Here is a 20,402-nt window from a genome sequence, read left to right as displayed (position 1 = left end):
TCAATGCAGCGGCTGTTGATCTTTATTGGATGAAAAGCAAGGGCGCGAATGAGATGTGTCATCATTTATATATATCCAGCGGAGCGATATCAGTCGAGCCGTCTTCATTTTATTAGATCTAACAAGAAAGACATTGTGATTGCTTTAGGCTTGCATCCTCAATCTAGCATAGCCGCTTTGGATCGTTTTTGGATGCTAATACTACCCAGTGCTCGCCGGGATGACTTGCCTCAATAGTCTGCTACTGAACCCAGTTGAACTTGACTGATTCGAGACTCAACGTGGCATGCGGCAAGAGAGTCATGCACGGTTCACTGGGATTACAAATATTCATACTCGGCAATTGAGCGATACTCGGCAATACTGCAGATTTGGACTGAACTTGAATACTAGTCGGTATTAGAAGCTAAGCGCCACGTTATGTTCGCGGAGACTTGGCTCTCAGATGAACTCCAATCCACTTGTTTACTTGCACCTCGTATTGTCCTGCTTTCACCCTGCCAAACTGAATCTGGATCGTAGAATAACAAGGTTCGTGTAAAAAACTGCGTAGTGGATGGCAACGACTTTCAACCCAGGCAGGCGAGTTAGCCAAGCCCCAGTGTGGCTGCGACGCCACCTCGGGGAAACCTGCCTTCACATTCAAACCTACTCCGAATTTGGCAAATCAATGCTTAGAAATTCCAACTTCGACAATATGCTAGTAACAGCGCCAAGTTCCGGCTTTCCATAGGATCATGACAGTATTTAAGATGGTATTAATCACGCCATGTCGGCTTGGCCATCAACTTATCGTCATTCGTTTCGCTATTGATTGATGCTACGCCGCCCAGCAATGGCTACTCCCTCCTTTCATTGTAAGCCCCAGTCTCTGGCCTACGATGTTGCCATCGTCGGTGGTGCCACCAGCGGCTCCGCGATTGCTTGGTTCCTTGCCTCGAACGCGGATTTTCACGGCACGGTCTTGGTCGTCGAGCGAGATCCTTCACTGAAATACTCGGCGACGCAAGCAAGCAACAACTGCATGCGTCAGCAATTTGCAACCGACATCAATATAAAAATCGCTCAGTATGGCGCTGAGTTTGTCAAGAACTTTCGAAAGAATCTCGCCAGTTCAGACGACGACGGAGTACCAGATCTTCCAATCCGCAACTTTGGATATCTGTACCTTGCCGACAATCCAGAGTTTGTTGCGACCCTGCAGGAGGACCAGGAATTGCAAGCTGCCTGTGGCGCGGGTACGCATATGCTTTCAACGGAACAAATTGCTGCCCAGTATCCATTCTTCGCACTGGACGATATAGAGGCGGGCAGCCTTAATACTGTCGACGAGGGTGCATTTGATGCTCTTCAAATGGTTGAGAGCCTCCGAAACAAAGCCACACAACACGGTGTGGAATACGTCCACAATGAAGTGGTTGCGCTCAACCATTCTGGCAACAAAATCCACTCCATCACTTTGAAAACGGGCGAGGTTGTCAGAGTAGGCACTGTCGTCAACGCTGCGGGAACTCGTGCCGCCCAAGTCTCTCGGCTAGCTGGTGTCGACCTCCCCATCGAAGCCCGTCGCCGGTACACTTTTATCTTCTCGGTGGACGAGCCGCTCCCACAAGACCTTCCCCTCACAATCGACCCTACAGGGGTTCATTTGCGCTCTTACGGAGAGAAGGACTATCTTGTGGGTTGTCCCCCAATCGGGCCGGACTTGGCTATTGCTGTGGACGATTTCAGCTACGAGGAAGGTGTGTGGACGCAGAAGGTGCTTCCCGTTCTTACGAAGCGCGTTCCACAGTTCGCCTCCGCCAAGGTGACAAACTCGTGGGTGGGCCATTATGAATTCAACACTTTTGACCACAATGCCATTATTGGCCCTCACACAGACATAAAGAATCTACTGTTTTGTGTGGGATTCTCCGGCCATGGGAGCCAGCAGGCTCCAGCATGCGGCAGGGGTGTGGCCGAACTGATCACGTATGGAAGCTTTCGCTCGTTGGACTTGTCCGCACTTTCATATGCTCGCATCCAGGAAAACAAGCCTCTTTGGGAACGTGCCGTCATATAGAGATGGGTCGTGAGCGGTACATACGGCAGCTCTACTAATCCTCTGTCCGAGCTTGAAAAGGTAGCGACTTAGACACACAATAGGGGGGTATCATAGGGAGCCGCTGTAGAGATCGACTCAAGGAGAATCAAACAGAATTGAAAGTGTTTTGTTCCGTTCCAGCGTCCAGCTCCAAGTGAGGATGACCGTCTTACTTAGAAATTGCTGGCATTGCGGTCGCATACCGTCAAGGAGGTGGAGAATTGTCGAGCACATTGTGCGTGCCGTTACAAAACCGAAAAGTTGAAGTACTCAAGCATTTTCTGTATTTGTTGCACGAGTGTTAACCGTCAGGATATGAGTGGAGTTGGAGAATGTGGCATTGGTGATCGCGCGGAAGACGCCGTGGTCCGCGGGCGCCTCGCGGCGGATGATAATAGTCATGCCTGTGGTTTCCACTCTAAGAGAAGTTAAAGGTAGTGATACTGGTGAAGTTGGTGATAGTAGACATTTGAGTGTAATAAGTAATGTGCTGGGAATGGGTCACTGCTGAGTGCCTTGTGGCGGGCGGTTACTAAGCCACCTAGAGAAGCCTTCCTATGTAGCCTCCACACAGACTTTAATTAAGCCATCAGATCAATGATAATTGTATCGCCGAATTGCCTCATTTCAAGACATAATTATGCTAGGAAAATTAGCCCCTGTTGTGGGCGCACCTTTTTCTTCCCTTTGAGTCCCGTGATCGCTCGCACTTGCTTTTGAATTGCTGGCGGGCCATAAAAAACCTGACATTGACCATCCCATACTTTTGCCTGATCCATCATTCCACCGCGACGCTTATTCATTCATAACCACCTTGGGAAATCAAAATGCGTTATTCACAGAATCCAGGTAGCTTGAAAACGAAACATTGGTCAGCCCTGTGGCGAAGTAATCTTTCAAATCTGGGTGCCATTCAAACGTCACAGGCGGGTTTCGTGACCAGGATGCTGAACCATGGGGACCGAACAGCCTCGATGCCAAGGTTTGGATTATCTTTGATATGCCCCTTTGACTTGTCTGAGGTCGACCCCCCCCAAGACGATTGGAGAGCTTCGAGAATATCTCGAGATCGAGACTTACTCCGTCAAAATCTGTGGCAGGGAGCAAGGCAAACGAGAACAATTCTTGGAACAAAAGACCCTGATGGTGCAGTCAAAAGGCCTCGAAAATATGCTGGAACAAATCCTGGTATCTTTTCGGGAGAGGCTTGCCAGCATCGCTAAAGATGAGGGGCGTTTGACGCGCCGCCGCTGGTGCTGGTCGGGTTTGATCTTTCATTTGAGCATCGCTCGCTGTCTGCCTCATACCCCAAGATCGCGGACTGCTTCACATCTTGGGTCGACCTGCAGGAACTAGTCAAGGAAACGGCCCAGCTCGACAAGTCTCCGAGCTTGCGCGACTCACTGACGGCTTTCGGTTTCGGAACCGTCGGCACAGATGTCGGCTCACTGTGGAAGAAACACAGTGCAGGCAAGGACACACTGCGCATCGCCGCAGTACTAGCGAGTCTGTCACTGCGAGGGGCCGCGCAGGAGGTGCCACCAGTTACCTTTACATGGCGTCGAAAATGGTCTCCTGCGAAGCTGCATTTGCAGTGCAGGGGCACTGGGAAGCTGTTTAAGAACGGGCCGCCCAGGCCGGCCGGGGTGTTTCCCTTGACCGCCAAGCCCAGCTTGCGCGGTGGTTCGCCGCCGTCGGGTAAGGTGGAAGCAAGTGAAATTTATGAAACTATTTGCACGGTACAACCCGACGGCTGTCGGAAAAGCTGTTGCCGTGATGGAGAAATGACTGCCTTTGTGAGTATGGCGAGCTTTGACGCGCTGGAGCAGTTTGGGACCAGCACGGACGGTGCGATCTGCGAGGCGTACGATGGAACCTGGAACGTCGTATCCCATTTTGACCCTGCCGTAACGCCAGCGCGAACGGTCGAAGAGCTAGAAGAATTCAACAAGGAGAATTTAGAGGCAAAGATATCGGCCAAAAAGAAGCAGCGGCGGAAAAAGAGGTTGGAGCCAGGGCGTGAGAGTGTGCCGTTGTGAGTCGTTGGGTGCTATTGGATGATCAAGCAACCTGCCTCGGATCAGGGGATGCTTTGCCTCGTGCACTGGAGTTTTGGATATGACATTGCTAGACAGGCGTACTTATACCAGTTTGACATTATTCGTTGTATTAGCTATATGATATGCCACTGTACCTAGACATGGATCAGTTGATTACCATCCCAAGCACCGTCAAAAAAGGTGCTCCTGCCCACGCAGACGACGCCCCTTCTTCACAAGCTAGCCTTTCCCCCATACCACCTTCCTAGGACCGGTCTTCCCACCATAGTAAATGGTCTACTACTGTGGGATCCGGGCGTAGGAGGCTGCTCCGCAAAGCCGACATGTCCACTCGCCAAGTCCGTCGCCTCTATAAGCACGCCGAATTTGAGCTTCTCGTCACCCGCCGCCTCCAGCACATTGTCCAGAGAAGCCAAGCATGCATTCCTGATGGCCGGGCCGTGCGGGCCCGCGACCGTGAGCGAATGGACCAAGCTGTCTCTAGCAAGGCGCCCGCACGCCGCACTGCAAGGGAGAGATACATAGACCAAGCATCCGAGACTGATGATAACGAGGACAGCGACCGTTACAATGACTCGCAGCTTGTCAATTTCGTAGACAATGACGTTTCGCTCGTCGGAGACGGACATTGTCACATTTGGTGCCACCTGCTGCGTGGTGCCGGTCTTTGCGAGCAGGGGCGTGACCCAGAGCACGCGCTGCATATGCGACACGAGGTCTGACGGCATGACAAATTTTGAATTCGTATCCGAGACCAAAGCTGCCGTCACAAACGAAGATTTTCCAGGATTCAGTCTGTTGTGTATGTCGGGCAGTGCTTTCCCGACAAAGGCCTCCAAAAACGCGCCAGTGAGACCAACCACCGCGCCAGCCGGTCCGTAATACGACATGGTCTTGTTGAGATCGCTGTCGAGGTTGATAAACTGGTCCCTCGAGCAACTCAGATTGCCCATGATTCCGATTCCAGCCGCGAGATGAGTCGTGCAGCTCCCGATAGCGGTTTGGACCATGCATTGGTGCGTTAGGTAGTGCGTGTTGTTGAACAAGACGGCTTGCACCTCTACCCTTGACAGCAAGGCCGTTAAGACTACGAAACCTTCGGACAAGCTGTTGGATATGTTTTGCCATTGATCCATATAGGGTGTGTCTGGATATCGGTAGGTGAAGTTGTACACATCCCAGCCCGCTAGGTTGGATTCGGTTCCGGGAATGGCTGAAATGTTGCAGATGAGATCGAGGTAGTGGATGGGCCCGAAATGCGCCACTCCCGTGACATTGGCGTCTGTGTACCGAAGTCCGCTGGTCTCTCCCATCAGAGCTGCGAGGGCCGATCTGGTCGTTATGGTCGTTGGGCCACCTGCATGCATCATCGCAGAGTCGCTCTGGGCGAGCGACCCATTAAACTGAGGGTGGTATATGGACAAGCTCGTGGGGACAATTTGCCTCTGCTGTCGAACGGCAATGGCGGACTGTAAAACAGGCTGGACAGCAGAGGCCACGGCGAGCCCCAGGACGCCAATCACCCAGCCTGCTTTCAGGGATGGATGGGCCAGCATGCCGACGGCCAGCCGCGAAGCTAAGTGCAGCGACTCGACCGTCTTGACCGGGATGCCCTCCGGGCCTGCATCGACGACCCCATCCTTGACGGACCTGGCCTGCGTGGCGACATTCTGCCAGAGGTTTTGGTAGAGCGCGATGCCGAGGAGAGCGGCGACGGAGCCTCGAAGCACGACGGCGCCCAGGGAGATGAACGTCGGCGTCTGCTGATACCATATGCTGCCGCTCGTGGGCTTTCCGTTGGAGGAGAAGACGATGCCCAAAACAAAGGCAACACCGAGAAGGAGAGCGACCGTGGCCACCCAGGTCGCCTGCAGGATCTGCTTGAAAGGGATGCGCCCGTTTGCGGGAAACTGTGTGACGAGGGACGAGGCGGCTTGGCGGACTCGGGTATCGCGAGCCATGGCAGCAGGCGGGATCTGCTCGATGCAGGACGAGTTTATCTTGGCACAAACTGCCGCGGCATGGACACGATGCAGTTTTTAAACAGAAAAGGTCAGGACACGATCATGGAGGTCCTTTCAGCCGCAGCTGGACTGGGCTGATTCTGTCGCCTCAAGCTGGGCTGAAATGGAATCAATAGTTTCGCGCCAACCATTCATGCGTTATGAGGGGCGCCGGAGGGTAATTTGAGCTACCAAACATGGTGAGTGTTGGTACAGGAAGGGTCACGATAGTATCACAGGGTTGCTATGGTGGTGATGTTGATTATTCTTAGTTGCACCCTGTGGGCGTGGAGCTCCAAGGCACGTCCCTACTAACCTACTAACCTACAGTACTAACCTACAGTATGTTGTATGTACATACAGGGTGGGGGGGTTGGATTGGGTTGGGCGCAGAGCTAGCCGACGGGAAGGATCGGGAAAGCAACACTATGTTGAACTAAAGAAATGGTCATGACTACCGGTCAATGTCTGTACCTTTTTAATTAAAGAAAGAGAAAAAACAGAGTTTATGAATAATAGTAATGTAGGATGCAAGTCAAAAAATATCTAGTCATAGTGCTGATGAGGATAGAGAAGTGGTGTATTTAATCTACTTTTGCTTTACTGCAGTAATAGTGAACAGGGTGCCAAGGTGGTCAAGCTACTAGGCAACTAGAGCTCTAACTTGTCTGCGTCCTCGACAATTGCGTGGACCTGTTCTGGCACTCTCATGCCATGTGGTGCGGCCAGCCAGAGCTCCAGTCTGTCGTCCGGCCCACCACGATGTCGATGAGCGCGATTCGCTACTGTCATGCGGGGTGAACTCCAAGGACTGTAGGCTTGGAAGAGGAGGGTGAGGTGGTAGCCTTCAACTTGGAAGAGGAGGTGGTAGGTAGCCTTCGACTCGAAAGAGGAGGTACAGTGGGTGTACTGTATGTAGCATGCGTGGGAATGAAGGCTGGCTCGTGGCTAGTGGTGGTGGCATTTTTGTAGCCAGAGGCACAGATTGTCACTTTTAAAAGTCGTGTCTCGCGCCGGGATCGTTTTTTTTTTCTTCTTAGAAAAGTCTTGGTTTTTCCCATTTTTCGTATCTTTCTTGTCGTTCTTATTTTTCGTGTCTCCTTCGTCTTTCTTGTCTTTTTCATCTTTTGTAGCATTAGCGACGACCACTAGGAAGGGCAATTGGGACTGAGTGAGACTTATTTTGTCACCCCTTGGAAGAATAAATTCTTTCAAGTACGCTCATTCAATAAATCGGTGTAATACTTGAAAATGAACTTACAAGTTACTACAAACTTACCAGATGGGTACCTAGGTACGAACAGGGATGCGCGGGTTTTGGTAACAACTTCAGGGGCATAACTATCAAGGTCAGCCCTACCTTGAGCAACAATCCTCACGAGCAGCCCCGCCACGAAGGTCAGTCTACCTAGTGTAGACACGACGATTTGCAATGGTATCACAGTTAGAAGGCTCGGAGGCCAGCTTTTAGCTAGGTATATCGTGTAAATATGTACCATCTGGCCATACCATGACCCTTGCATATAGTTATCCGAATATACTTGCCCTCAGGGCGGCCGATGCAGTACTCATATGGACAGTGATCTCTTTGCTAGTTATGCCGCACGGCTCTTCGTGGGACGCAGTTGATTATTAGAGGATGCCCGCGACAAGCCGAGAGGACTAGAGAGTGTCCAGCTACAGGTGCGGGCTGGCTGGCAAGTCACCCGCTCTTATCCGTAGAAACAGCAGTAGCCCTATTTTAAGGTTGAGATAAGGTTAAGATTACTGGTCTGGTGTAACTCCCGTTCATAACTGCATCGGCTTTCTGGTAGGCATTCTCCACACTAAACATGGTAAACGTAATGCGCCAAAGTCATAAGGCGTACAGTGTTGGCGCGTTGTACTTGATGGCCGAGTAGACACCTGCGTAGATAAGTAGAGATTGCTTGTCCACGAGACAGGTCAGCGCACGGCAATTGCGAAATCTGCACGCCTTTGCAGATCTACACTGACGAGTGGAGTGTGAGACAGGGCCGCGTGGTGGCGGTGTTGCTTTTACCTTCCTAAAAAGAAGCCAAGATTTATCCGGGTTACAACGCAAGCTCTAATAGGCAGTTGTCTATGCACCGGCCAACAACCAGCGCCAAGAGAGTCAAAGAGACTCGGACCAAAGCAAAGTAACGCAACCTGTGTAACCGACCTCGCACGGGTGGTTGTTGCCCGTATAGCTGCTTCAGCCTTCACAAAATGTAACCCATCCCGTCGTTTTACGAAGGAGCATACGTAGGTTGTCGGCTTGGCCTCTGGGCATCGCCACTTTCATTGTGACTTGCTTATTGGGGAAAGAAATTTTGTAGATGACATGGACATTGTTGAATTATATAAATCGCCTTGTTTCGATGCTAAAAGTGCCATTGCGTTCTCCATCATCAGTATCAGCATCAGTCAGTCTCCTCATTCTTCAGCATTCTGCTTCAACCCACCATTGTTTCGTCATGAGAAACCAACTCGCCCTCGTCGCCCTCGCCAGCCAGGTCGCTGCCCTCGCCGTTCCCCCTCCTCTCACCTCTCAAGGCGGAGCGATCATTGATGGCGAGGCTGTCCGGATCGAGGACTACCCTTACCAGGTCGACCTGCGCGTCCGGGACGAGCAGAACTGCGGCGGCACCATCATCAGCGACCGCTACGTCCTGACCGCCGCCCACTGCACCCTCAACTACCGCGGCCTGCTCAACATTCGCGTCGGCAGCGCCACCAACGGCCGAGGCACCAGGTACAACGTCACCAAGGCCGTCGAGCACCCCAAGTACAAGGACCGACAGAACCCCTACGACGCTGCTATCCTTGAGATCAGCCCGCGCATCAAGTTTGGCACCGGTGTGCAGGCCATTCCCCTGGCAGACGTTGAGCCTGCTGTTGGCACCGTCGCGGTCGTCTCCGGCTGGGGAACCGTGACTCCTGGCAGACCCGACTACGCCACGACCCTGCAGGCGGTCAAGGTCCCGATCTATGACCACAACACCTGCAAGAATGACTACGCCAGGATCGATCTCATTACCCCCGACATGATCTGCGCTGGCTACCCTGAGGGTAAGAAGGACTCTTGCCAGGGCGACAGCGGCGGTCCTCTGGTTGCTGGCGGCAAGGTCGTGGGTGTCGTCTCTTGGGGAGAGGGCTGCGCTCAGCCCAAACTCCCCGGCGTCTACTCCAGCGTTGCCAGCGCTGAGATTCGATCCTTCATCAAGGACACGACCGGCCTGTAAGTGAAAAGGGCATAAAGGAAGGCGAGGTGAGGCAAATGGTCATGACTTGATGGGGGGCGGCGAAGATGATAACTTCTGAGATGTTTATGCAACGAAAATGGTTTATGTACTTTTCTGAGAATAGTACGACATAGATGCTTAAAATAAGAGCATGCCGCTTCGCCCCCAGCCCAACCGCTCAGGATGGGGACGCTGCTAAAGACTACATCTCCCCCCCCCCCCCCAACGAGGCCCACGGCTACCTGCGACGACGCAACGACCTTGTCGTTAATCCGAGCGCTAACGGAGACGCCAGGCCTGTTCTTGACGCCGACCTATACCAGCGCGCGAGGGCCCGCCGCCAGGCGCTTGACATGGCCAGGCACGACCGTGTTCGGCGATGACGATTCCGCTGACACCGTCAGGTTGTGGCTCCGGGTAAGGAACCGGGCTCTGTCCGTGTTTTATACAAACAATTCGAAGATATGGACGTGGTTACTGCCCTCGAGCCGCTTGTGGTGAGGTTGGGGCTGACGACCTGAATGCTGGGTCCTGCACAACGACTTCCAGCATTCTTCAAATTAGCTTTGCATAGTAAAATAGGTTGAGACTGACTGAACTAGACAATTTGCGCATCGTATGTGGTAGGCAGAGCTGATTTTACTGACGCCGCCACGGCGTGGCCAATAATCCAATGTATCGTGGTAACCGTGGTGGTGTTGCCGATGGACATGCGTTTACTTTAAAAAGCAGGCGAGATGCAAGAGGTTCCCATATACATGAGCTCGTCTGAGCAAGCTCAAGGCATCTGCTGTCGACTTTCTCATTTGAGCGCTGCGACGTGACATTGGGCATGCGCAACACATGGAACCGTGCTTTCTGTTCTTCCGTCGGATAAATGACCCCAGCAAAAAAGGCTGGTACGATGAAACAATGCATCAGCATCGACAACCATCGGGTGCGGGACGTTGCATTATGATTCGAACTTTGTTTGAGTCGCTGCTTTCCAAAACCCACGAGAGCGGGGTTGCCCGTGCCGTGGCGTCTCGTCACAGGGATGCCGGTATTTGAACTGGCTATGCCTTGTGGTTTACCTGAAATGTTTACTTTGCACGCAGTGTTCCAGGCTAGTTACTGTTGTAAAGTCATCCAATCGTCATTCCAGTCTAGTAATGTACCTATGCAAAAGGTTCCATATTGATATCTCATACAAAGGTCATCCACCCTTACTCGGGGGGCACGTCCACGCCGTGGGACCGAACGAACTCGAGCATCTTGTCGTAGTTGCGGCACTTGTGGTGGACGTTGAAGTCGAGCTGCAGGCCGGTCGGGCGCGATGGGTTGTCCTCGGCCAGGACGGGCGTGACGTCGGCGTAGCACATGAGACTGAGGCGCAGCGACTCGAGGCAGTGGTCGACGTGCATGCGGCCGGCCAGCTCGTCGGTCAGAAACCAGGGGTACGAGTGCCAGCTCTCGTTGAACATGCGCAGCGGCCACGTCGACTGGCGGATGAGGCTCTGCGTAGAGGGTGTCAGCGGTGGACAGGAAGTGAGGAGAGAGAGAGAGAGAGAGAGAGAAACGCACCAGGCAGTGGAGTTGGTGAAAGACCTCGAGAGTTGCCGCGTAGGTGGGCTTTTTGGGGTCGCTGCCTTCAATCTCGGTGAAGCTGACTCCGGGGCGAGTCTTGTTCAGCTTGGCGATTTCGTCGATAGTGAGCCCGACACCGGGTTCTGTAGATAGATGGTGGGTTAGACGCGAACAACAGCGAGCGGGCGCATTGAAGGGCACATACGATACCACAGCTCTTCCCAGGCCGTCTCCAGTTCGAGCGTCGGCGGGCCTCTGTACTTTGACGTCTGGTTGAAGGAATTGTGAAAGTCGCCTTCCCAGTGCTCGATGCCTCCGTTGAACACGGGCGCTGTTGTTTCGCAAAGGTTAATGAACACCCACACATATATCCCCAGCAGCGGCTTGTGCTAACAAGAACGACTCACAATATGGCGAGGTCATCCGGTCGCACTCGAGCAACGAGGGCTTGGAGAACCAGGAAATGGCAGCCAGGCAGAGCGAGATCATGAAGACGAAGGCGTTGCCGGCCGAGCCGGCCTTGAGGCGCTTCTCGCGCCGGGCCAACAAGGCCTCGCGACGGGTTAGGTCGGCGTCCCAGTCGCCGTTGTCGTTGTCGGCGGCGTCAACGGGGCGGTAGCCCTTGGCCTCGGCGGCGGAAGGCATGGTGGCGGCGTGTGTGCAACGGGCTGGTCGGTCGCTGGTCGGAAGATCGCGACGAGGAGGATCGTGAGATTGCTGATCGGGATGCCCTGCCAGCCCTTCCGATGATGATCGTGTCGGATGCTGGAGATGGGACGGGACGGGAAGGGCAGGCGGGCGGGCGGCGTTGGTGGGAAAAGGCTGGATGGTCGGCTCGGTGGGCCAAGCAAACGAACTGCGGAGTAGTTACTCCATACCAGGGAAGCCATACAGATTATTGGGGTGGGTGTACGGAGTAATCAGTGCTAAATGTCAGGCTGCTTCAGTGGAGAAATGGTGAGCGTGGTGGAGAGGCCCCGATGGTACCCCATGCAATGAACTGGTGGTTTTAATACATGAATGGCTTAGTAAAGGATTTCTTGGAGCTAACAGCAAGAAAAAAACAAATAATTAGTGCTAATTCAATTTAAAATAATGGTTAAATGTCGACAACGTCTACAAATTATAGTATTTCTGATGACTAACCAACTACGGACTACCTCGCTGGCACCCCTCGGCTGCCCCTCGGCCGCTCAACACTAACCAATTGACCAGCATCTAAACGAACACGCACATCAAGGTTACGGAAGCTCTCCTCACGATGAGCAATTTGCAATATCGTACACCCTGCAAACGTATTGTCCAGCAAGTCTTGAAGCGCATCGTCAGTACCGCCATCCATTGCACTGGTGGCCTCGTCCATGATGACGATGCTCGTGTGCATGGCCTGTTGGTGCAAGATGCCACGCGCCAAAAAGAGCAGCTGCTTTTGGCTGACGGAGAGCCCCATGCAGGAAATCGACTTGTTGAGGCCGCCGTGTTGGTTGACGTGATTGAGCAGCCCTACTGACTGCAGAGTCGACGTTATGAGAGCCTCGTCTGGTTTGGGGCCGGCAAACGGCCACAGGTTTAGTCCCACGGACCCCTTTAGCTCAACGCCATCTTGCGTCAGAGTGGTGATGCGCGACCGGAGTAATTCTCGAGGCACACTACGGGAATCTCGGCCATCAATGCTGATAGTTCCCGTGAAATCGACCATACGAAGGATTGCCATGAGCAATGACGACTTGCCACTGCCATCAAGTCAGCACCGGCTGCTTCGAGGGCTGCTTCAATTCCGCGAATGACATACCTTCCGGTTCGGCCGCTGATTCCTACTTTTTCACCAGGAAAAACCGTGAAAGTGACGTTGTCCAGAGCCCTTTGCAGACTGCCGTCCTCCGCCCTGGGGAGTGATACCATTAGCGTCAGCAAAACTCTGCGTCGAGTTACATGCGGCAAACATACTGGTAGCTGGCACCGACGCAGTTGAAGTCGAGGCGCCCGTGACTCGGCCATTGTTCGCTGAGTTCGGGTCCAGAAAGTGTATCCTTCTCGCTCGGGGTCTCAGAGCAGAAGTTCTTGATGCGCGAAATAGCCCCAAGACCGGTTTCGAGATTGGTCCAGGAGCTGATGAGGAACGAAGACGTGGCATTGAAGCCGATGATGCTGAGCAGCGCCAACGCAACGCTGCCTGTTGATGCTCCGCCTGGCCGCGAAAGCGACACGCCGACCAGAATCAGCGCCGCGGCGGCTGAGACGAAGTCCAAGACCGCGTGAAGCCAACGTTGGCAGCAGAAGAGGTAGTAATATGGGCGTTGGGACTTGTCAAGCAGGACGCAGAGCTGGTGCAAGAAATTCCTCTGCCACCGGAAACAGCGGACAAGCTGGATGCCTGTGCTGGTTTCGGTGAAGTGGGAGTACAAATCCGCAGCCGATTCCAATTCAAGAAGTCGTAGCTGGCGGGAAGTACGAAGATAGAAGAACTGGATGATGAAGAGGGCCGCTAGCAGGAATACCATAATTGGAGCCGTATAAATAGAGCCAGCAGCGATGATGCCGATTTCGACAAGAACTGTGAATAGAGCTGGTAAAACGAAAGTAAGTACGATGGAACGAGGAACCGCAGTGATGATTTCGTACTGTAAAGAAACTGCATGAGAGTAATGGGGAGATACTGTGAAGTGAGGAAAATGTCCTGGCCAAAGCTACTCAAATATGTCAGAATTACAATAAATGAATAAATAAAAAGAAGATTAAAATGCCATTCATAAACTCTATAGTAGGAATGGAAACTTGCCGGTTGAGGAGTTTGCCAATATCAGTCTGGCTCAAATATTGCGGAGAGGCGCTTCAACACACAATCAGCGCTGTGCATCTGATAGTATCCGCGTCAAAACTCACAACATGACGGCTCTCGTAAGCCGCAGATGCATTTCCTCGGAGCATCTCGGTAAGATTTTATAGAAGAAAAACCTTTCACGGGTCAGATCAGATGGATCGAATGTGTGCACAGGTGTGGGTTATTCTTACCCGCCGACCATGACGTCGAGGCCAATGTTAAGAGCCGAAATACCAACATAACCGGCAAAGTAGTAGGTATTCGCAGCATTTCGAACGTACCAAATCTTGATGAATATGACTGGTCAATATCTTGTTAGATTGTCCACTTGCCTGAGAGAGGAGGGGGGGTTGTGTGTGCGTACTTGGGAACTGCTCTACGGTGGAGGCAAGAGCAGTGAAGCATACCCAAAATATGGCTAGAAAGGAGCCAGATGCTCCCAAGTAGTAGCTATATAGAGACCAGTCCCCATACTTTCTCTTCTCCCTCGCATTTTGCAGCTCAATGTCATCTGTCGCAGGCTTGACAGATGGTGGCTCCGTGTTCCGTGCGGCATTGGCAGGCAAGCCGTCTTCATTGTCGCTCAGCTCAGCATTATCATTCATCTCACCATTTCCATTCTCGAGAAACTCATTGGTTATTAGCATCTCTGCGATAGGCTAGCGGCTGCCTTGCACATACCTCTGGTCTTCTGAAGTAGTCGCCGGCATTGTCGTCGATGCTACCAGAAGCGGACGATTCATCGGAAAGCTCGACTTGCTGCTGTTCAACACGACCGCCCTTGTGGAGCTGGAAAATTACATCCGCGTCATCCAAAAACTCCACTGATGTAGCGGCACGTTAGCGCTTGGGCTGTGAGAGGTGCAATTGTTGGTGGTGATGGACTTACAATGGTTTGTCGTGAGGACTACGGTGCAGTTCCATCGTCGCACCAGACCTTGGCGCCCAAACAGGTTGCTGAATACAAGCTTGGCAGTCTCAGGATCCAGCGCGCTGAATACGTCATCGACGACGAGGATATCCGTTTGCTCATACACTGCGCGAGCCAAGCTCTACTCGACGGGGTTCTGTTAGCAAGACAAGTGCAGGTACCCAGAAAGGCATCTGAACTTACAACTCGTTGCTTTTGACCGCCGCTAAGATTGCAACCACCTGTTCCCGTCATAACCTGGTCGCCGTTGACCATGGAGCCGATGTCGACGTCAAGACCGCAGGCAACAATGACCTCGCGATACCACGGCTCAACATATTCGAGTACGCCCGTCACATTGTCGCGCAGCGTTCGGTTTTGGATCCATGATCCTTGGTTACAGTAGCCAATGGATCTTGTTCCCACGGCGACGACACCCGAGTCTAACCTGGTTTCGCCGAGAATGCAACGCAGCAGAGTCGATTTGCCGCTGGCGATTGGGCCCCAAAACATTGCCAGACTCCCCCATGGGATGTAAAAACTCACCTCCTTGAGTATCGGACCCTTGGATACAGATGTGACAGCAACACGGTCAAACTGGACGGCAAACTGCATCGACCGTGAGGCCATATGTGGTGGCGGCGATTGTTTCTCTCCCGGGACGCATGCCTCGGCGACCGTGAGTGCGTCTGGAAACTGGCGCGTGTCTTGGACTTCCTCCAGGCATAGAAACTCTTGAATCCGATGCATTGCAGCGAAACCCGCTGACCAACTCACAATGCTCATGAGTAGGGTCCGAAAAGGTTCCGCGGCGACGAGGATGATGGTGATGACGGTAAAGACTTCTGCTAGGGTCATGGGCTTTGACTCGCGAGTCCAGAAAATTGCACCGGCAACGACAAGGATTGGTGGCAAAGTATTGCTTATCGCAGCTAACGTGCGGTGAGAATTGTGATGACGCAGAAAACTTGGATGTTGTCTTCAAAGACTTACAGAAAGCAAACAGCCAAACTCGCGTCTTACGCTCTTTCAACGAGACCCGGATTTCCTTGCGTCGTGACTCTTGAAGGTACTCGGTCATCATTTGCGAGAGACCCATGGACTTTATGCCTTTCATCTGCGCAAGAACATTGGATGTCGCTCCGACTCGAGACTCTATCTCCAAGTTCCAGGCGAGACGTGCCTTTGCCATGGCCTGGCCGATGTAGTGTGATGCGACGAAGGAGACTTGGCAATTCCGTAATTAGCGAAAGAGAGCCTCCACACTTTTCAGCATGGCATTTACGTACTTATCCCCGGAATGAGCATGAGATAGCACGCCGGGCCAACGTACAAGTTCAGCGACCAGATGCCCAGGGCGACCTGAAGAGCGCACGACCAGAGCTCGTAATACAGTGAGAGCATCTGCTCGACGGCCGTTGTTCCAGATGTCATCAAGGTTACAGCAACCGACTTGCTGAGCTCTTCACTGGGTAGTCGCTGAATCTTGTCGTAAATGGCGACGACGAGTATGCCTCTGGTGGACGTCATGATGCGATACACCAGGTGCTCATATATGGCGCGCGTTACCTGCGTCTCTCTGGTCAGTGGCTGTGCCCAACGCAAAGTCCAAAAAGAAAACGAATAAAAAACACACCGTTTTCGTGATGAAGACCAAGGCCGTGGCTGCGATAAGGGCGCGAGTCACCTGAGTGTCGAGCTCACCGTTTACGGCATTGACAATACTGAAGAGCAGAAAGGGCTGAGAAAATGCGACGCCGACAAACAGGAGTCGCGGAAGTATCATCTTGGTAGCGTCTCGCGCTGTGGCGAACAGAAGAGCCATTGGAAGGGCATACCCAGACGCTCTGTTAACTAAGCTGCATGAGCTGCTGCACGGAGTGGACGTAGGGCTTGATTGGCGATTGAGCGCAACATACCTCGATTCCACTTTGGGACGAAGTGGTCGTATCGACGAATGGAAGATTCCAGATTCTCATCAATGGGGGGCAGATTGTCAAGCTTCCACGAATTTCTGAAGCCAAAGATCAAGAGGGAGTTGAGCCAGCCAAACACGGCACGGTTCCAGAAGCCGGCGACAGTTTCCTTGGAAGCAGAGCAACGCAAGGACTCGGAGCGGAACGAGCCGTGTTTAGGGAATTCCTCAAAAACGACAAGGAAGAACTTGGCTGCGATGACTACTATCTGCAGCGCACCGACGGCACCGAGTCCAGCCCTGCGAAAGTAGGACCTCGTCATGACCACATCGAATAGCATGGTGACAGTAAGAAGTACGCTCAAGAAGCCCGAGGTACGAAGCGAGTATATGTGCGCCACGTAAAGTACAACGAGGAGACAGAGCGACGACACGAGAGACATGGCGGCGGCCGGGACCGAGAGCTCGGAGTAACGGACGGGCGCCGGGCCTCGCTGCGCCCACAGGACCAAGCTCGCTGTGTCTACGGCCAGCATCGCGGAGCCGGCGGCTAGCTTGAGCCAGAGCAGGCGTCCCGGGCGGACCAGCGCCGGGGCGCGCAGGGCGAGGCGCACGTAGTAGGGCACGGCCAGGACGATGACGGCTGCCGGGACAATGGAAAGCATGGCCTGCTCGAAGAGGAGGGTAAAGTCAAACTTGCCCGGTAGCCTGGGGCCGAACGAGTTGTCTGGCGATGCGGCCATGTTTGGGGGTGGGCAGCGATGGTCAGGGGGGGGGGGGGGGGGGGGCTGCTCCAGGGTTTATAGAGCTTCTTCTTGTGGTTGTTTTTTCTGTCTTTTATTTTATTTTATTTTCTATGCAAAGCTTCTCACGGTGTTTCGAGCGGTGTGGTATAGACCGTGCTGGAAGGTACAAGAACAAAGGGTAAGAGGGCATTCTGCTGCTCTTCATCTCTCTGCTGCAGTAAGTGACGGGCAACTTCGTTCTTGGCAACGGCCAACATGGGCGGGTCTGGGGAAAGCAGCAAGACGAGCTACATTGGACGATGTTATGTTACGGATACAAAAAGACGCATCTGCAACCATCCTCACCAAGCTGTGGTAGCAACACGGTAGGTCACTCTGGCCCCGAGTTGCGGCTTGGGCCGTAGCCGCCATCATGCAACCGCATCCTACGCTGCCAACATGACCTGATGGATTCAACCATTCTAGATCTCGCATTCACTAGTCGCATGCACGTACTTCCACATTGAGTAGCTCGGTGTAGGCGTTTCTCCACTGGCAGACAAGTACTTGACGGCCCCGGCTCGGCTCCCCGCAGCCTGGGCCGGTGATCCCTGTGATGATGGGTGAGTGGTGCGACCGAAGTACAAAAGTTCCCCATCCGGGCTACATAAAGTCATTGAAAGAGGTCGGCCTTGTGTAACTGGTATGCGCCGGGCCGGAACAGGGTTGCGCGCAGGTAGGGAGTGCAAATGGGCGCTTCAGCAGGCGAAAGCCGCAATGCATCAGTGATAGAGCCCATTATGCCGCTGATTATTTGCAAGACGTAATCATCGAGTCCATAGGTGCAATTCCTACGAATAATCCTTACGGTCCTAGGTTTACATGAGCTATTCTTAACCACTTTAATGAGATTTTCTCTCGTCTCTTTGCAGCCCGTGGAGCGCTTTACTTGCTCGTGCTACCCGGCCAGCCTCGGGGCGAGACTTCATCCCGCTTGCTGGTGCTTCCCGGCCAACCCTGAGGCGAGACGTCGTCGCGCTTGCTCGTGCTGCCCGGCCAGCCCTGGGACACGACATCATCCCGCTTGCTCGTGCTGCCCGGCCAGCCCTGGGTCTCGCCATTGTCCTCCCTGCGCATGGCGGCAGAATGCTCATCCACTGTACTCGGCGGCATTCATCATTAGCCAGACCTCGAATCTAGTCGGGCGTGGGAGGCCTTACCCGGGTAGCCGTGGACGAGAGAGCAGGCAACAAGTGCCCATACGGCAAGGAAGCTATGCATGGCTGAATGCTTGATTGTCAATTTCAGAAATGGGGGGACGTTGCTTTGCACGAGTTAATCCCGAGTGTGTGCGCGGCGTCCAGCGTGATTTATACGCACAAGCTTGCTTCAGGATTTGTACGGGGATATAGGAGGGAATGTGGCTTGCAGGCAGCGTTCAATATTTGATTCTCATCAACCTGCAGTGCGGCCCAAGAATAGAAGTCAAATGATCGAGGAGGATGAACCACTGTGTACGTCGTGGGCGGCTCTCGCCACCATCACATCACAATACAGGCACCTACAGGGTACTTTTGCCAGTAGGATCCCGGGTTGGAAGCTATCGGCTGCCTGCCTCGTGCATAATGCCTGCAGCCTTGTTTTTGAGCGTAAGAACTTTTTTCTTCCACACATCCAAAGACACTCTAAGAGTAAATGAGTAACTCTGTATATGGTTGTATACTTGGTGAGGTGGCATGCATGGGTGGCTGAAGGAGGGGAACAGCCACCGCCTTGTTCTGAGCAAGCCACCAACAGCAAACACCAGCTTTAGAAATGTGAATTCAACATCGGAGTTATAAAAGCAAGAGAAAATATTCTCTTATGCAAACAGCAGCCACTTTATGCAATTTATTCCCTAACAAAGCCAACGCGTTCCACAATGGACACTCTCCGCTCATCATTCCGCTTCAAGGTCAGCAGCACCACGACCACCATCAGTGTCACCAACCACCCAGCCACCATGGAAGACGCTCTCCTGACGCGCCCGAGGGCACTTTCCTCAGTCATCAGTGACATAGGAAAGCTAGAGTGGACAACGCCGATCCGCGAGATTCTACCGGAGTTCCAGCACTGGGACGACAAGGTCCAGAAAAACGCCAACATAGCCGCCCATGTTCGAGCTACCCTCTGGAAACGAAAACCCATACGCTCTCGGGTGGCCCCGTACCGAGCTGCCAGCTCCCTTGGGCCTCGCAAACAATGACGTTTCGGACTGGATTAGGCAGTTGCTTCTTAAAGCCGTTCTCGACAACCTCGAAAAGACACAAACTACCTCGAACTCGCAAAGCTTAGTGCCGGCAACTCCAACACGGGATGGCGCAAAATGAAAGCCGATATCGAAAGGGAACGCACACCCAGTACGCTTCATTTGCCACTCGAGTCATACATAGGGCAGTTCAGCATCAACATTAAGACTTTCAGATTAGAGGTGCGTCTAGAGCGTGACCAGCTATAGCTTTGCTTTTAGGGCGCCAATGAATTCTGGTACCCGTTAGAACGCGACGAACACGACGTCTTCGCCTGGGTCATGACTAGGGATGAAAATGCTCACCTCGGCAGGTTCTCTGTCACTTGACGCAACTTTTACAAGATTGAGCCTCCAGATGGCCCTACGGTAGGCAGAACAATTGTCGAAACACAAGAGTATTCCCAAATCACCCATGGAAGAATGGTCACGTTGACAGTTACCGTCCCCAGGGGAGTGTGACTGGAGAGACGAAGCGACACACCTATGCACGCCGTACCAGCGAGCCGGGATTTCCGAAATGGGGTAAAACGCATTTTATACTCTAATCTTGAGTTTTTTAAAAGATAGGATACTTAGGATCTATAGTATATTTTATTAGTATTTATAGTAAAAAGATTACTAAAGTACTAACCTACTTTATTATAGTTAGAATAATAACCCTATTATAAGTATTTTACTATTTAACTATTTTATTATTTTTAATAATAATAACTTTATATACTTTTTTTTATATAAAATAGACTATATAAATTAAAGTTATAACTATTAATATATAATAAAATTT

The 20,402-nt window shown here is 52.6% G+C and overlaps 7 protein-coding genes across 7 annotated transcripts; 3 read left to right on the top strand and 4 right to left on the bottom strand.

The window, feature by feature from the left end:
- Window positions 1-835: 835 nt before the first annotated feature.
- On the top strand, window positions 836-2,062 carry ISF_07078 (FAD dependent oxidoreductase; the record flags this gene model as incomplete). The annotated part of the gene is made up of 1 exon (XM_018850682.1): window positions 836-2,062. The coding sequence occupies one exon, from the start codon at window positions 836-838 to the stop codon at window positions 2,060-2,062; it is 1,227 nt and encodes a 408-aa protein (XP_018701959.1).
- Window positions 2,063-4,355: 2,293 nt separating this feature from the next.
- Window positions 4,356-6,104, bottom strand: ISF_07077 (hypothetical protein; the record flags this gene model as incomplete). Its single annotated transcript, XM_018850681.1, has 1 exon — window positions 4,356-6,104. One exon carries the CDS (start codon window positions 6,102-6,104, stop codon window positions 4,356-4,358), a length of 1,749 nt encoding a protein of 582 aa, XP_018701958.1.
- A 2,519-nt stretch (window positions 6,105-8,623) lies between these two features.
- Window positions 8,624-9,774, top strand: ISF_07076 (trypsin-like serine protease; the record flags this gene model as incomplete). The annotated part of the gene is made up of 2 exons (XM_018850680.1): window positions 8,624-9,387; window positions 9,687-9,774. 2 exons carry the CDS (start codon window positions 8,624-8,626, stop codon window positions 9,772-9,774), a joined length of 852 nt encoding a protein of 283 aa, XP_018701957.1.
- An 822-nt stretch (window positions 9,775-10,596) lies between these two features.
- On the bottom strand, window positions 10,597-11,602 carry ISF_07075 (hypothetical protein; the record flags this gene model as incomplete). Its single annotated transcript, XM_018850679.1, has 4 exons — window positions 10,597-10,887; window positions 10,955-11,100; window positions 11,163-11,288; window positions 11,365-11,602. 4 exons carry the CDS (start codon window positions 11,600-11,602, stop codon window positions 10,597-10,599), a joined length of 801 nt encoding a protein of 266 aa, XP_018701956.1.
- A 454-nt stretch (window positions 11,603-12,056) lies between these two features.
- Window positions 12,057-17,346, bottom strand: ISF_07074 (ABC transporter, transmembrane domain, type 1; the record flags this gene model as incomplete). Its single annotated transcript, XM_018850678.1, has 15 exons — window positions 12,057-12,073; window positions 12,242-12,690; window positions 12,750-12,842; window positions 12,905-13,523; window positions 13,580-13,644; window positions 13,970-14,078; window positions 14,143-14,407; window positions 14,460-14,602; window positions 14,668-14,830; window positions 14,893-15,384; window positions 15,466-15,620; window positions 15,682-15,915; window positions 15,978-16,278; window positions 16,325-16,542; window positions 16,608-17,346. The coding sequence occupies 15 exons, from the start codon at window positions 17,344-17,346 to the stop codon at window positions 12,057-12,059; spliced, it is 4,062 nt and encodes a 1,353-aa protein (XP_018701955.1).
- A 927-nt stretch (window positions 17,347-18,273) lies between these two features.
- ISF_07073 (hypothetical protein) lies at window positions 18,274-18,609 on the bottom strand (the record flags this gene model as incomplete). Its single annotated transcript, XM_018850677.1, has 2 exons — window positions 18,274-18,485; window positions 18,549-18,609. The coding sequence occupies 2 exons, from the start codon at window positions 18,607-18,609 to the stop codon at window positions 18,274-18,276; spliced, it is 273 nt and encodes a 90-aa protein (XP_018701954.1).
- A 640-nt stretch (window positions 18,610-19,249) lies between these two features.
- Window positions 19,250-19,573, top strand: ISF_07072 (hypothetical protein; the record flags this gene model as incomplete). The annotated part of the gene is made up of 1 exon (XM_018850676.1): window positions 19,250-19,573. The coding sequence occupies one exon, from the start codon at window positions 19,250-19,252 to the stop codon at window positions 19,571-19,573; it is 324 nt and encodes a 107-aa protein (XP_018701953.1).
- Window positions 19,574-20,402: the final 829 nt, after the last annotated feature.

This window comes from Cordyceps fumosorosea (assembly GCF_001636725.1).
Source record: "Cordyceps fumosorosea ARSEF 2679 chromosome Unknown scaffold_20, whole genome shotgun sequence".
Taxonomy (NCBI): domain Eukaryota; kingdom Fungi; phylum Ascomycota; class Sordariomycetes; order Hypocreales; family Cordycipitaceae; genus Cordyceps; species Cordyceps fumosorosea.
This window is presented reverse-complemented; position numbering and strand designations above follow the sequence as displayed.